Source organism: Varanus komodoensis, unplaced genomic scaffold, assembly GCF_004798865.1.
Source record: "Varanus komodoensis strain SLA01 unplaced genomic scaffold, ASM479886v1 scaffold1, whole genome shotgun sequence".
NCBI lineage: Eukaryota > Metazoa > Chordata > Lepidosauria > Squamata > Varanidae > Varanus > Varanus komodoensis.
The window spans coordinates 93795474-93810990 of record NW_025335268.1 but is presented as its reverse complement, the minus strand read 5'-3'; the positions used below and the strand labels follow the sequence as shown (position 1 = coordinate 93810990).

The 15517-nt window shown below is 42.1% G+C and overlaps 1 protein-coding gene across 11 annotated transcripts in view; it reads right to left on the bottom strand.

Moving 5' to 3' along the window:
• YEATS2 (YEATS domain containing 2) overlaps nucleotides 1-15517 on the bottom strand; it is a 47810-nt gene that overhangs the window by 18450 nt on the left and 13843 nt on the right. For 10 of the 11 annotated variants that reach the window (XR_006415303.1, XM_044435948.1, XM_044435956.1 and 7 more), the window contains 8 exons: nucleotides 15023-15181; nucleotides 14796-14899; nucleotides 9602-9709; nucleotides 7653-7826; nucleotides 5996-6254; nucleotides 5009-5170; nucleotides 4713-4822; nucleotides 3436-3594 (listed from right to left, as the gene is read on the bottom strand). Coding sequence is in view for 10 of the 11 variants with exons in the window: in XM_044435948.1 (XP_044291883.1) it covers nucleotides 3436-3594; nucleotides 4713-4822; nucleotides 5009-5170; nucleotides 5996-6254; nucleotides 7653-7826; nucleotides 9602-9709; nucleotides 14796-14899; nucleotides 15023-15181 (1235 nt within the window). In the remaining variant the exon portion in view is untranslated. The remainder of the gene's footprint in view (nucleotides 1-3435; nucleotides 3595-4712; nucleotides 4823-5008; nucleotides 5171-5995; nucleotides 6255-7652; nucleotides 7827-9601; nucleotides 9710-14795; nucleotides 14900-15022; nucleotides 15182-15517) is intronic. The other variant, XM_044435982.1, reaches the window with a different exon arrangement.

Genomic DNA, 15517 nt, shown 5'->3' with positions numbered 1-15517 from the left:
AAAATGAATTCAATGGAAACAGCACTGTTGCAAATCAGCTATGTCTAAACAGGTGATCATAAAAAGTCAAGAAAATTAAGAAGCCACCCAGGAGGAAATTTTATTATTTATATAGCACTGTCAGCATACCTGGTATATAGAGTTCCCTGTCCTGAGGTACTTATAATCTAAAATTCAACACAGGGAAAAAGAGGAAGGAGACAGCATATAGTTGTAAGTGGACAGCCGCCTGAGGGGGATGGTTTACCTGGGAGTCCTGTACTAAGCAGGGGGTTGGACCCAGTGGCCCTTTGGTCTCTTCCAACACTACTAGTCTATGATTCTAGTTAACCTGCACCTGCCTAAACACCACCTACCCACAAGCTGTAGTGATGACCACCAATCTGAAGGGCTTTAAAAGGGAACTGGAGAAAATCATGGAGGAGAAGGCGATCAGTGGCTAATAGTCCTCCAGTATCAGAGCCAGTATGCCTATGTACACACAGCTGGAGGACATGGGAGGAGGATGCTGTTTTATTAATTAATTAAATTTATATTCCATGTTTTTTCCTTCCAGGAACCCAAAAGTGCTTATATAATCTTTCTCTTCCTCCTCCGCTCCATTTTATCCTGACAATTATCTTGTAAGGTAGGTTAGGTTGAGAGGCAGTGCCCCAAAGTCATCCAGTGAGTTTCACGGCTGACTGGTGACCTGAACCCAGACATCCTGAGTCCTAGTCCAACACTGTTATGTCGCACTGTTGACTCATTTCCTACTTTGGGGTATCCCATGACCACCTACTTGGCCAGTGTAGGAACAGAATTGCTGGACTAGACAGGCTTGGGCTGAACCAGTGGGATCTTTGTCTGCAAAGGGTAAACAGGGAAGAATCATATAATTGTTTAGTTACAGTACAGCAGCCTTCTCCAACCTGATGGCCTCTACATGTGATGGACTCCAAGCCAACATTGGCCATTGGCTGGGAATGATAGGGGCTGGAATTCAACAGGTTTGGAGAGCAGTAGATTGAGGAAAGCTATCTGAAGGGATTAACCCAAGAAAGAATGAAGTTTGAAGAGCAATTTGAATTAAGTTAGAGAGAAGATGATCTAGAAGGCTGTTCTAAGCACACAGGACTCTAATCTGTGCCCCTAAGTCCCTGGCCTCATCTAATCTCCCATGCAGATCTTCCCTGTCCTGCTCTGGGGAAAACACAGAGGCAAAACAGTCATTTAGAATCTGTGCCTGTTCCCTCGTATCAGTCACTGGATCTCCTTCCTTCCTCCTTATTTAGTGGTCCCATTACTTGTTCCCCTTCCTCTTCCCATTTACATGCTCAAAGAAGCCCTTTTTGTTACTCTTGATATTCTTGGCAAGTCTCAGCTCGTAACCAGCCTTAGCATAGCGAAGAATCCTTCTGCAATGGGCCTCCTCCTCCCGGTATTCACTTTTGTCTATTTGCCCCAGTACCCATTTCCTACGGAGGTTCCTCTTTTGTCTAATCCCTCTAACAACCTCCTTTCGCATCCATGGCGGCACTCTCCTTCGCCTCCCCACCTTACTAACTAGAGACATCATCAAGGCTTGCGCCTCCAAAACCTCCCTTTTGAGTGCCATCCACCCCTCCTCAACACCCTTGCCTTCCAGTAACCTATCCCAGGAGACTTTCCCCAGTTTGGCCTTCAGTTGGCCAAAGTTGGCCCTCTTGAAGTCCCAGCTTCTAGTGCTCGACCTGCTGCACATCCCCATTCCCCTGATCTCAAAGCAAAGGATGGAGCAATCACTCGTATCCGGAGCTCCCCTAATCCCCTAATCAGCTCCTCCCTGTTGGTCAAAACCAAGTCAAGGATGTGTCCCCCCCACCCCCGTCACCTCTCGGACCCTCTGTGTGAAAAACCTTCCCTCTATAGCTTTCTAGGAAGTGACGTGATCTGGCTGTCACCGCTGAGTGAGTCTCCCAACTAATATCCGGGAGATTGAAATCTCCCATAATTACTGAGTCCCTCCCCCGAGATATCCTTAGAATCTGGTCTGTCAGGACATCATCCAGGGTCTCAAGTTTTCCTGGAGGGCGATAACATACCCCCACTGGCAGGTCTCTTTCCCTGTCAAAACCCCTAAGTTTCACCCAGACTGCCTCTACCGAATCCCCATCTGTGCTGCATTCTATCTCACTGTATCCTATCCCTTCCCTGATGTATAAAACCACATCCCCACCCTTCTTTCCCTTCCTGTCCTTTCTAAAAAGGTCATACCCCTCTGTGTTTACATTCCAGTCTTGCCTTTCATCCCACCAAGTTTCTGTGATCCCCACCAGGTCATACCCTCCTATTCCCAGGAGAGCTTCAAGCTCTTCCTGCTTATTACCCATGCTCTTAGCATTAATGTACATGCACCGCAATTCTTTCCCACCGCTTCCTTTCTTTGGAGTCCCCAGCCTCCTCCTTCCTCCCATCTTCCTTGATACCTGGCCTCTCTTTTTAGGAGTCCTGTCAGTCCCTGCAGTACCTCTAAAACCCCACTCCCAGAGCCCTGCTCCTCCCAGAGCAATGATGGTTGATGGGGTCAAGACCATGGAAGGCTTTGAAAGCAAGGACAAGGAGCTTGTGCTGGCTTTGGGGACCAACAGGAAGCAAGTACACAATTTAGGAAGAGCATGATGTCATCAGAACAAAGAGTTGAATGATGTTGGCACCAGAGTATTGAACAGACATGCAGGGATCAAGGTGAGGCATCAGAAGATGAAAGAGGAAAAGACTTCAGTAGTTCTGGTCATAGGTGGTCAGCAGATTTTCTGATGAAGAGTCAGAGAGGAAGTGTTATATATTTCAAGTGTTGGAAAGGGTGAAAAGACACAAGATGGTTATAAAGTGAATAGGGGAGACAAACAGAGAGAGGAATCAAGCAGAAAAGTCAAGGCTATCGAGGCAGATCATAAGACTGTTAATGGACAAGGAAAGCATAAGAGAAGAGGAAGGAAAATGAAGTGTTCTATTTTGGACATCCTGAGTCTGAGACAATGACCACACAAAAATATCATAGAAGAAGTTATTTCATCTCATACAGTTGGAGATGTAAAGAAAATGACTCCACATAAAGGCACAATTTATGTGCCTTTTCCTACCAGTAAGTGGAGAAGCACATGAGGCTTTAAAACACTGGAACTGCAGAATTTCTTAAAAATAAAGGGATCAATAGCCTTGCACTTGCCCATCACTTATAAAGGAAGGTGGTGACAGGGAAAGATCTCTGGTGCTCTTGCTTCTGTTTCTCTATTCCCAATCCCATTATTTTTACAAAGAAATTGAACCAATTTCTAATGCTGTACATTCCTTCTTTGATAAATGGGTCTGCAGTAGAGTCTGGGAGCAGGCCCAGTATGAACTGAACAGCCAGCAAACATCATGGCAGTGCTCTGAATCCCAAACCAAGCCCAAACACAACCTTGTCATTACCTGTGCAAATAAGGCAGCAGTTTTGTGCCCAGTTATTACTTTCAGTGCCTGATGTCCTTGTGATGATGTTCCAGCACTTGTGTTCCCTTGGACAACTGTTCCTGTTGCTGCTTGTTTTGCAGAAGTCTGGTGAGATGGCTGGCCAACTAAAAACGTGCCCTGGACCAAAGGACAGCTAAAGTAAATACCTAAATGTTCTACACACAGAGAGCTCTAAATCACATGCCACAGCAAATTGTAGGATTTGCAGCGCGTAAGTTGGAGAGAGCAGGCTCATCAGGCATTTCTGCTTTTAATCACCTATCATCAGCCAGGTTGGAGGTTGTTGAGCATGACATGTGAATCTGGAGCACTGGGTTCTTTGGGGCTAAATGGCCCAGCACTTAACCCATGGTTTCTTGTCTGTTTTGAGTTGCACGTCACACTCACAATTTTGACCTGCCTGATTACAATCCGTGGATTAAAAGCACAAGCGAGAAGAATGTAAGAAAAAGTGCACTTCCTCATTCTACTTGTGCACAGCAAATTATGGGTTTACTGAGTTAACGGAGCCATAATTTGCTGTTACTTGTATCACATATGCACACACAATCTCTGTAAGCAGCTTTGCTTAACTACAGTCCTCTCTGATTTGCTTTTTGAAAGGCAAAATCTATCGTTTCTCATAATACCACTTATTAGAATTATATGGGGTAAATCATGTTCCCATAAAGTCACAATCTAATGACAAAGTCACTTAGGAAATTATCCTGCCAAGTGGTTCTAAAACTTATCATCCCCACTACCACCTGTGAATTAAGTCAAACTATAGTAAAAAGTGTGGAGGAGGTAACGGCAAGATCTCCTTACAATCACCATAAATAATCACCAAGGGAGGCAAGGAGAACAATAAGACAAAAAGAGCCAATTTGCATGACACAGCTGGGCCATCAAGAGTTATTCCATCCAAGATTACTCACTGCATTGTGTGAACCTTACCAGAGTGTTCGTTCTAGAGAGAGGATATCTAGCAGACCCATTCCTGCCCCTTGTTCTTTTAAACTTGAAATAACTTTAAATATGGCCCACTTCAGATGTATTGGACTGCAATACTCAACACCTGCAATTATGGACTGCTGTGACTGGGGTTAATGGGAGCTGTAGTGAAAAGCAGGTGACAGGCATGTGGTTGCTCACCTTTACTCAACTAAAAGCATCTGCCCCTCCTGACCCAGAGCTTGCATTTTATGGGAGTGACTGGTAAGAGGAGAGTTCTATAGATCACCCTGAAGACTCACCTGTGGAGTCTGTTTGAGGATGTAAGAGGTGTAGGTGAGATGCTGAGATAAACCAGTGCTTGTACTTTGAGTTCCTCCACCTCCACCGGCTGAAGTGCCTGACTGCTGATCTGGAACAAACAAGACAGTCATACATGCAGGTCCCATTATTTGATGCTTCCATAAGGCATCCTATAAAATAATTGTCTTTTGGGGAATGCAGTCTGGCCAGACAGGGGCATTATCCTCTACCCTGTTAAAACCTATTACAGAGTCACTCCATTTAGCACATTAGTTTTCCCTCATGCAACACTAACTGGCATTATTTGTGGCTCGCAGAATGGCTCCTTGCGGAATCAGCAGTAGTTTTCCTTTCCCAGAGGGGTTCTTGCTGTTCGTGGTAAGGTACAGTTTAGTGCCAGGGGGAAGATTCGCCAAGTTGGCCAAGTTAGTGGCTGGTAATTGTAGTGTTGCCATTACTAGAAGAAAGGAAGACAAGAGGAAAAAAAGGGATGGTTACCCAGGTTTTCTAAGGCCATCCTTTTGCAACGTATGATTTCAATAGAATCAGACAAAACAAGCCCCTTAAGCACTAAATACCATTTTATTATAGTTATTTTTACTTCTGTCTGCATAGCGCTCTTCTGAATATCATGTACTGATGACTTTAACTATGGCTACAACAATGCAATTTTTATATTGGAATGAATGTGCATCTCACATCACATGGCACAGAAAGAAGCACAAGTCCTTGCTGCAGATACTTTTCAATCACCAGTGAGATGTGGGAAGGAGAGAGGCAAGATATTATATCCTAAGACTGTGTATGAATGAGCCAGGCTTTTGTTGAGCACGAATCTTGTGGAAGGACAGGGCTCTGAGGTAATAGCTGATGGACAGAAAAGGGGAAGATAGCAGGGAAGTTCTCTGTGCAAAGAACAGAGAAGTGGCAGTGGAAAAAAAAAAAAAGCAAAACTGACCAAAGGCAAAATTGAAGGGAAAGGACGTGCAAGAATGCATAAAAGTTATGAGTGATCATTACCTCCCTCTACCAACAGATACAAAAATACAGTATTACACAGAGCAACCAGATGGAAGAATTTGATGCATCCTACTCTGACATTAATCAAAATAGCAGTGGCCTTGCATTAACAAGCATGTCTCATGGGGAACACAGCTAGATTTAGAAGATGACCACAATATTTCAGAATTTAAGTTCATTGATGCTAGTGAGTTAGTCCCATGTAATCATCTCACAAGCTGCAAAAACAAAAGCAAACGAGTAAAAGTATCAATCACGTTACCTGAACCTTGAGACCCACTCTTTGGTACTCCTGCTGATGGAACCTGGGCCTTTGTTAAAGTCTGCACAGGCTGAGCAACAATGGTTCCTCCCCCACCGCTCACAATAGCTTTTGCCACTCCTTGGGTTACCACTTGTTTCCCACCAACTGTCTTTGCTACTGAAGGGCTGGATTTTGCTACTAGTATCTGACCGCCACCAATGGCCACAGCTTGCTTGACTGATGTGGGTAAAGCAGATCCAACTGGAACACTAACGATCTATAATGAAATAAATTATGTTACTTGCAGGAGAACACCATGACTGGACAGAAAACATCTTACCCAATCAGTTACACAAACTGACCCTGAACTAGCAACCAGGAGCAGGTGTAAAAGATCAGCCATCCTGACGTAGAATGCCTGCTTAGAATGGAATTATATGGTACCAGAGTTTGTTCTTTGTCAAGTTTGTTCCTCAACATTCCCATAGCATTGACATCATATGCAGTACGATCATTTTATTTATTTAGACATTCCCATACAACTCTTCAGGTACACACCCCAACTTTGTTTACAATAAAAGTTTCAAACAACTATAATATACAACACACACAAAATTGCAACAATCAAATTAAACAATTCAGTAATATTGCAATTCAATAACAGACTGGTATTGACAACTCATTCCAGCGTTTAACATACCACTTCACTATGTTCATTTAAACCCACCTTGTAAAAATGCTTGCAAGAGGGAAAGCATCTTAACCTGGCATATAAGCAATAATTTATGTAAAATACATTATCAAAACAATAAATGATGATGATGATGAAAAATACATCATCAAAATAACCAATGCTTATGTCAGCAACTACACATTGGCTACTGGAGTGCACCAAAGAACTTCAGAAAATCCTATGCTTGATAGGCTACAGCAAAGCCTTTGACTGTGTGGATCATGAGGAGCTATGGATGGTCCTAAAAGAAACGGGTGTGCCTCAGCATTTGATCCTTTTGATGCATAACCTGCATTATGAACAGGAAGCTACTCTAAGGACCGAATACGGAGAAAAAGAATGGTTTCATAAAGGCAAAGGTATCAGACAAGGTTGCACTCTCTCTTTCTACTGTTCAATCTGAATGTTGAACATATCATAAAGAAAGGTGGATTAGGATCAGGACAGGAGTGAAAATTGGTGGAAAGGTTAGCCCACATATGGGAAAGGTTAGTAAAGTCAAAGAATTCTGTTCAGTTTGCTGGCTGAGATTTGCAACCCACCTGTGACCTGGCTGAGGGTGGGTTGTAGCAAGGAAAATGACAGGAAAGGAGAAAAACTGAAGAGAGGAAGGGAGGGAGGGACAGAGATAAAGGAGGAGGCAGCAGATGATGAAAAAAATACTCCAGTTAAACATAAAAACAAAACCAGGGAATGGAAAGGCTGAAGACCATTTTAAAAGACAAAGGAACGACGCAGTTCCTTTCCCCTCAAATAGATATAACATGGAGTTTATTTAATCAGAATAATGGTGATCCAAAGGACATCCCTCACCATCATGAGGACTCTGTGCCCACACAGTTATGTTGAATTTACTTCAATGCACAATAGCACGGAAAAGTTTCGGCAGAATTGCAACTAGGTCAAAAGCACCCAAGCAAAAAGGAATGAAAAGTAATGTACCTTAGCTGAAGTGGAGCCCTCTCCTGTGCTCACAATCTGCTTTTGAGGCGACAAAGCAATCACATGACTCCCTTTCACAGTGACATACTGCTGCACCGATGTCTGAGAGGCTGTCCCAGCTGCTGGTGCTGGAGATGGCTGGGGGAGTTCTCCAGGCTCCTGCTTTATTATCACCTTCAAAAATAATGGGATGGACGTCAAGACTTTACAGGGAAATCCTCGCTCCAGCTCTCCCAACCACCATGTGAGGGAGTTAGGATGGAGCAGAAAAAACCTCCAAAGCTGGGCAGTGGCCCAGTAATGCTCAGCTCATGGAAAGCTCTGTGGGCAAACATTTACTTCTGGATTTAGGGCTTCTTCATTTGGAAAGGAGGCTATAGGATCAGGTCACCCCCTCTGCCAGCTAGGAGCAATTCCCCCACCACACACCAATGACAATACGGGACAGGGATAAAGGGGAAATGCTCATGGCAGGAAAGAAAAATGACCCTTCTCCACACACACTTCCAGCCCTGGCCTCCACAAGACAGCAAAATTTTAGAGGTCTCTGCAAATTGGCAGATGATCCACCAACTTGTACCTCTCACTTAGGGAGCCAAGTGTGCAATCCCGATTGGCCTGCACACATACAGTGACTCCACCAAAACCAGACGTGCATCTTTTACAACAGGGGTAAACAACTTGTAACCTTCCCACGATACTGTTGAACTGCAACTCCTATCACCTGGCACCCTTGGCTATGTTGACTGAAGCTGATGGGAATTGTATTACAACAATATCTGGAGGACCATACCCCTGTTTTACAAGAAACAGAGAGGCTGCCTGGTAGAACACAAAGTCAGTAACTCCTACATGTCTATAGTTCAGAAATTCACACTATGTTCATTTCCTTAAAAAGAGCCATAAAATGGCCTGAGAGAAGTTGTCAGAACTGCCACACTTGTGCAAAAGTATCACAGGTACATTTGCTTTGCAGTGAAATTATATAGTATTACAACTCAAAGCATCCCTCAACCTTGGTCAGAATAACATTTCCACACACACAGAATCAATCCTCTCTAAGATAAAAGGACTCACAATGAAGTTCTCCGATCATTGCTTCCCCATGCATCATGTAACACTTGACAGACAGTGGCTTTCATTCAAGTCAACAGTGGTTTTCATTTCATTATTGGAATAAATCCATGAAAAGTGGTGCAGTGCTGCTCAAACTTATAGCATTAGGAGGGTGTTGTTGTGCTTGTGTCAGGCTTGATGCTTGGCCACTGAGCGATCAGAATGCCGGAGAAGACAGACCTGCGGCAGATCCAGCAGGGCTCGTCTTATGTGTGAGGGGCCACAGCTCACTGGTGAAACGCATACTTTGCATATAAACCATTCCAGGGCATTAAACCCTGGCATCTCCAAGGAAAGCTGAAAAACTGTTCGCATCCCTGGAGAGCCCCTGCCAGTCAGTGGTCTGGTTTGAACTACACAAAAATCTACTGTTTACAACATGTGAACCAGCGCCGTATTTAAAAAAAGCAAAACAAATCTACCTGAGTGAGATAAGATCCGCTCAGTACATGGCAGCTGTGTTCTTAAAACTTATTCGAACAATACAGCAAACAGACACGCCAGGCCTTCAGATGCAGTGAGAACATTTTAGTACTTGGTGTGGTCAGCAAACAACTGATCTTTATATAACCCCTTGTATAACTGATATATTGCCATGTTTACAAATGCTACTGCTTTTCATGAGGATATGAAACAAATGAACAAAGAAAGCAGAAGAAAGGAAAAGGCCAATTGTTTGGGAAGAACAAGTGACACATATACTTACAGAACCCCCCAAAAAAGGAACAAAAAGACTCTTGCATACAGTTAGAATGTTTTATTGCAATTTTTATTGTGAAATGCGGCAGCTGCAATTGCTACACACTAGAAAGAGAAGAAAGGAGGCCTAGTACCTTTGTAAATGTTCCGGGTCCTCCTGTCACAGCTTTAGGGCTTTGTACCTTGGAGTGACTCCCAATTGGACAAAGAGGTGGCATGGTTGCAAACAGAGAGTCCTCCTGCTAGAATTAATATACAGAATACACAATTAAGCTAGCTACTCATTTTAAGCATTAAGCTTTAAACACAAGGAATAAGCATATCTAAGGTAAGAAATATAAACCATGCCTACATCTGCAAAAAGTTCTGAGTTTTAGTCTGAGTCCAGAACGCTAGTAGAGGAATATCATAAATCACACTTATTTCCATCTAACTTAATAGTGCATCTGTGGCTAGTACATGTAATCATGTTGTTTTCAACGTCAATAAAATGCTGCATTGCCATTAAATGTTGGATGATTAATTGGTGGGAAGCAATTGTGATCAGTGAGGTCAAAAGTTTAAGTGTGCACGTGCTTCTTATTTTTTAAGAGTCTGGGGTGATAGTAACATTATCATGTTTGGTTTGTTTATGGAGAGAAAAATCCTACAGTGTAGAACTGTCTGGTAAAACTTTCCTGAGGTTGGAGACAGTGCTTGGACCTCAGAAAGGGAAGTCAAAGACTCTGGCCTCTCTCCCCTGCCCCCACAGCCGATATGGAAAGAACCATGCAGACTGCTGCTTCTTTGTGATTGTAAAAATGACCTCCGAGGAAGAGAAAGGCGGGGGGGGGTGGGGTGCAATAGTGGCTGAGAAGGAAGGAGACCACACGGGTCAGGCTAGGAAATGCTTTGTGCCTCTCCCATCCATCTTCTCTCTCCTTCTGTGCCTTCGTTTAGCAAAAATGCCGCAGACAGAGATTGGGGAGGTGAAAATCATCTCCCGGGTTCTGCTGGCTTCAGCCTCTTGGAATTCTTTGAGTTCACAGGCTTCTGAGCTTGGAAGGCACCAATGATGAGGCTGTGCACTTAATTGTAAGCCATACTTAATACTGGATGTTTGGTAATATCCAAATTTATGTCATCCATAGAAAAGTTTAAAAGACAGATGATTCAAGTATGTTTAGTTTATTTGACTGGTTAATAGCCATAATTAGATGAAGAAAGATAAATTAGCACATATAGGAGGGCATCACTGTCTTTAACACCATCTAAAATAAAACTGATATTGTACTGAACTCAGGTGGAACAATTCAAGGCATTGCAATTAAGATGTACCAGGCTTGCTTTAATATGCACCTATAATTTGCAAAGAACTTGCCACTCAGGGATACTTTGATAAGTTACACACAGTTGCTTCCCAACCCCATTAGTGCATTAACACTCAAATTTTCAAATTTGAGAATATGGCACTGGTACAAGAAAATACTTCTAAATGTTTGCTTTCTAAACTTCTATTCAGCAATGCTCTGATGGATGCATATTTTCCTGTGTAAGTGACGATGCTTGCACTGGTGTGTTTGTGGCACCACTGAATGGACATAACAAGTCTTGTTTCTGAGGTGCCAGCTTCTCAAACAACATGTGGAGGGGGAAGGAAGAAAAGGAATGCACTGCTTTTGGAACACATTACATTTTCATGGTATAGATGCAGGAAGGTAACTCAGTCTGTATAGGTGTGCTGGGGAACCTGCAGCCCTTGGCCTAATTTCAAAGCAGTGGCGCAAGAGTGAAGAAAAGCTATGCAATCCTGCAACTTCACCTACTTTTGGCTCTGGGTCCACTCTGCATTAACCTGATTAAGTTTTCCCATAGGTTAATGGTCCTTTACCATAAAGGTTCTCCAGCCTTGCTTTGCAGCCTAAGTGTGGTTATATGCTATATTTTTAAGATGTGGCAACTTAAGCTGTAATCTGAAAAGCTGCATACACAGAAATTAATATATGTTGAAAGCAGTCTGTGCTTAGGATAAATATACAAGCTAAGAGCCAAATACCATTCACTCTGATAGAAATCAGACTAACAGTCGCATATTAATCAATGCATGATTTACCATAGTACATGCTGGGTGTATTCTGCAGCTATTTTGAACATTCGGCCCTGGAGTGAGGTGATGTCCAAACCCAGACACTACAGGCTCATCATGCATTAAGCAATCCACAATTAGTAGTTAGATTGATTGTTTATACTTATTTTATACTGTGGGTGACTTATTTTATACTGTTAATGTATATTATTTTAATTGAAATTATTTATTTATGTTGTGAGCCACCCCGAGGCTTCGGCGAATGGGGCGGCATAGAAATTTTCTAAATAAATAAATAAATAAAATAAATTGTGAGTTATTCAACCCACGATAACCTATAGTGTCCAGGGCTAGACATCACGTATCAAGCCTTAGTCAGTTCAACTGGAGGTTAAATGTTCCAGAAAGCTGTGGAAAGTCTCTGGCACATGTCGTGGCAAATGTCAGATTAGTCTGCTGCGGTTCTATGTGAAAAGACTTGTTATAAATCAGCCTTCCCCACCCTGGTGGCCTTCAGAGGCATCTGGATTGCAAATCCCAGAACTCTTATCCAACAGGACCAATGACTGGCAATTCTGGGTGCTGTACTCCAAATGTGTCTGGAAGGCACCAGGTCAGGGAAGGCTATTATAAATGCTTCTCTTTGCACCTAAGAAGTTGCACGTTAGCATGTAAAGGCCCCAGATTCTGCTATAAATCCATCACTCTGTAAACCACAAATTGTATTCATTTAGAAAACCCCCACTCTGTATCTTTAAGGTGTCTTTGCCAGACCAGAGTTAGCAACAGCATTTCTTGGTGTCTACTTAAAAAGTTAAAATGAATTGATCCTAGTACTTTGCCTGGCAAGGTTCCTAATCACCACCAGTGCTTTGGGCTCTTTCACCCCCCACGGTTTTACATAAATATTATCTTGACAATAGTAGCTATAAAGTTGCCAACCTCTCTGCTTGCCCTGAATGCTTTTCTCACAGTATAAATGGCAATGCTTGGAGCTTTGCAGAAAAGGGCATTTAATCAGAAATACATTCCAGCCTACTAGATAAGCTGCTTTTGGAAATCAAAATCGTGCTGTGTCTATAGAGTGCAGCTTCTTCTACTGGTTTCTTATATAACAGGCTGCTATTCTAGATTTCTCAGGCTAGTGAATGAAAAATCATTGTATCAAACTGGGAAAAACTGAACTAAAGCTGCAATCTTGTGCAGTTATTTGGGAGTCAACGCTATTGGAGTCAGTGAGTGGGTTCAGAAAACCTGATAATCCACAAACAAGGACTGAGTATGAGCTGAATGTGGGTTGTCACTGAACCATGGGTTGTACTGAATGTAAGTTATGTTGTCTGAACTTAGCTGAGATAACCAACCATGGTGAACAACCCAAGTTCACCATCCAACACTGAACCATGTGTTTTTTTCATGGGTCATTCATAGTTAACAAATTAACACAATAATCTATGTTTCAACAACAATCCATGGTTTAACAATGCACAGGCAACCCATACTCAGTCCCTGAGTATGGATTGTTGTGCTGTCTGCTCCCAGAAATTAGGATTTTCTTTGAAGAAAAGATGCATAGGACTGTGTTCTGAATATGCATATTGGTGCTAGCTAATCCCAACAAAGCAACTAACACTCTTCTGAAAATTCTTTCCCTCTTTCCATTGGAACATTCACAACCCAGAAAGCAGATTTTCTGTGACTTTACAAGGCGAGTGTATACATTTTCAGGGGAAGGTTTTTGTTTTTAACCTTTAAAAGATGAGATGGCCAAGGTTTCCTTCTCCATTTTTTTAAACATTGTCCAAAAGATTTGCTGCTGTTTAAAGCAGCAGCTTGTCCATTCCTGTATGTTCCTGGATATATATTGTGATAGACCATTGTTTCTGGGTCATTCCTGGAGACATAGATGGTTGTCACCTTTGCCCACAATACGGCAGCCAGTTCCGCCAAATGCCACACAGTCCTCCAAGGAATAATATTATAGCATGAGAGAGTGCTTTTCTCAGGGGCACTCTGTCCTAGAAACAGACTGGAACAGCCAAGCTGCTACTTGAAATAAGAGCAGGAACTTTTGTTTCGGTTTAAAAAAACCCAGAAAAGAATCCTCAGCTACCTTGCCTTTTAATTTGTTAAATTTCGTACAGAAAAAGCCTTCTGCAATTATTACAAAGGCTTGAACATAACAGCAATCAATCATACAGTTCATAAATGAAAATGGTAACATTCTGTTTTACTTCTACTAGTATGTAAGATTACCTCTCCAGAATAAAAAATAATCTACAGGTGGTCTAAGAACTGTTTTTTTCATTATAGATGTATAATACAAAAGGGAACCACTTTTTAACAAATGCATTTTTCTTAATTACCCCTCTGGATACCAGTGCAATTGTTGATTGGTACAATTTTGCAAATTGTAGCAAACCACCCATTTTGCATATTCTAGAGATGTTTTTCAAACCTTTGAAATTTCTGTTCTAGCTGCTCCCATTAGTAAGACCCATAATGATGGATATGTGGGTTAGAAGATGGAGAGATCTAGTTAGTGATTCAGAACTATGATTTAATGACTAACAGCCAGTAAAACAGTGAACACAATGTTTGTTAACAGCTTGAGATATACCACATACAGTATAGAGTCCCACCGGTCTTACAACATCCCCAATAGCTAGGGGAGATTGTTTATGTGGTGCAATTTTAAGACTGTGAATCCCCTTTGGATTTGCTTCTCTTATCCTGGCTTATACTGTTTTGGTATGTGGTTTATGCCCGACAGTATGCCGATCTCTATTCCAAATGAAGGCTGTTCAATCTATTTTCTCAAATGTTGTCTCTAAAAGATAAAATCCCTTCTGTGCATATTCTTTAAATCAATTCATTCTTTGCACCTCAACTCCCATAATGTAAGAAATGCACTGGGCCAAATACTTCAGTCCAAATATTTAAAAAGTAACACATAAGGCTTAGAAGTTTTGATTCTGGTGGGAGAGCCCTGGAAACCTCAGGTGCAAGAGACATGGGAGAGCCATGCTAGAAGCCTCATGGAAACCTCTAAATGGATCTAGCTTGGTGCAATGAAGGGGGGGGGGGTTGGGAAAGAATATTTAACTAGAATTCCACAAATAGCCTTTGGAAAGAGTCTCTGCACCAATGCAATTGCAGAAGCACACGCCTTGGGGTGCTAAATTAAAAAGAAAGAGTAGGACATTGCATACTGCTTTATATGAAGTTTCTCACCAATGGAAAGCCACTCAAATGTATTTTACCTTGACAGCAGAGGCTGCAAAACTGCTTCCATGGATCTTAGAGACTGGAGACCCTGTCCCTTGAGGTGCTTGAGAAATGCTTGTAACCTTAGCTGCAGGGCTACCTATATGTAAATATTGAGAAACAGAATGGATACAAGTTAAACACACATTGCCCCCTGGAATACCAAGACACACAACGGAAAGAAGGGAAAGAGAGTGCACGTCTCTCACAGTGGGATACACACCTGCACTTGTGGTTACTACTCCCACTGGCTGGCCAGGCTTGTCCACAATAACATAAGGGTTACTGACTACAGGAGTGGCAGTTCCTTGCTTCATATGCACTGGAGTGGAAGTTGGGGTTCGAGGTAGTGGAGAAGGACTTGGGGTTGATATTGGAGAGCCTAAAGAAACAGAAAGGAATTCGCCATTATGTTTCAGACAGACACACAAAATAATTGTAAAAAATATTTAAAGCCATTTTATTGTAAGCTTGAAGACTATTTATGTCTAAACGTTTTAGCATTGTCAGAACCTCAATGCTTTTTAATGACTGTAATAGGTTTTAGCATGTCCAGTGTCTAAAAAATAGAGTTGCCTTAATAGTCCCATTAATTTATTTTGTAAAATGATCTACAAATAAATGAAACAATTTGCAGAATCACAAGTTGTATTTCAAAGACAGAACTGCATCAACTACAGCAAAGGCAGAAACAGCTCCATGAAAATCAGGCAGTTTC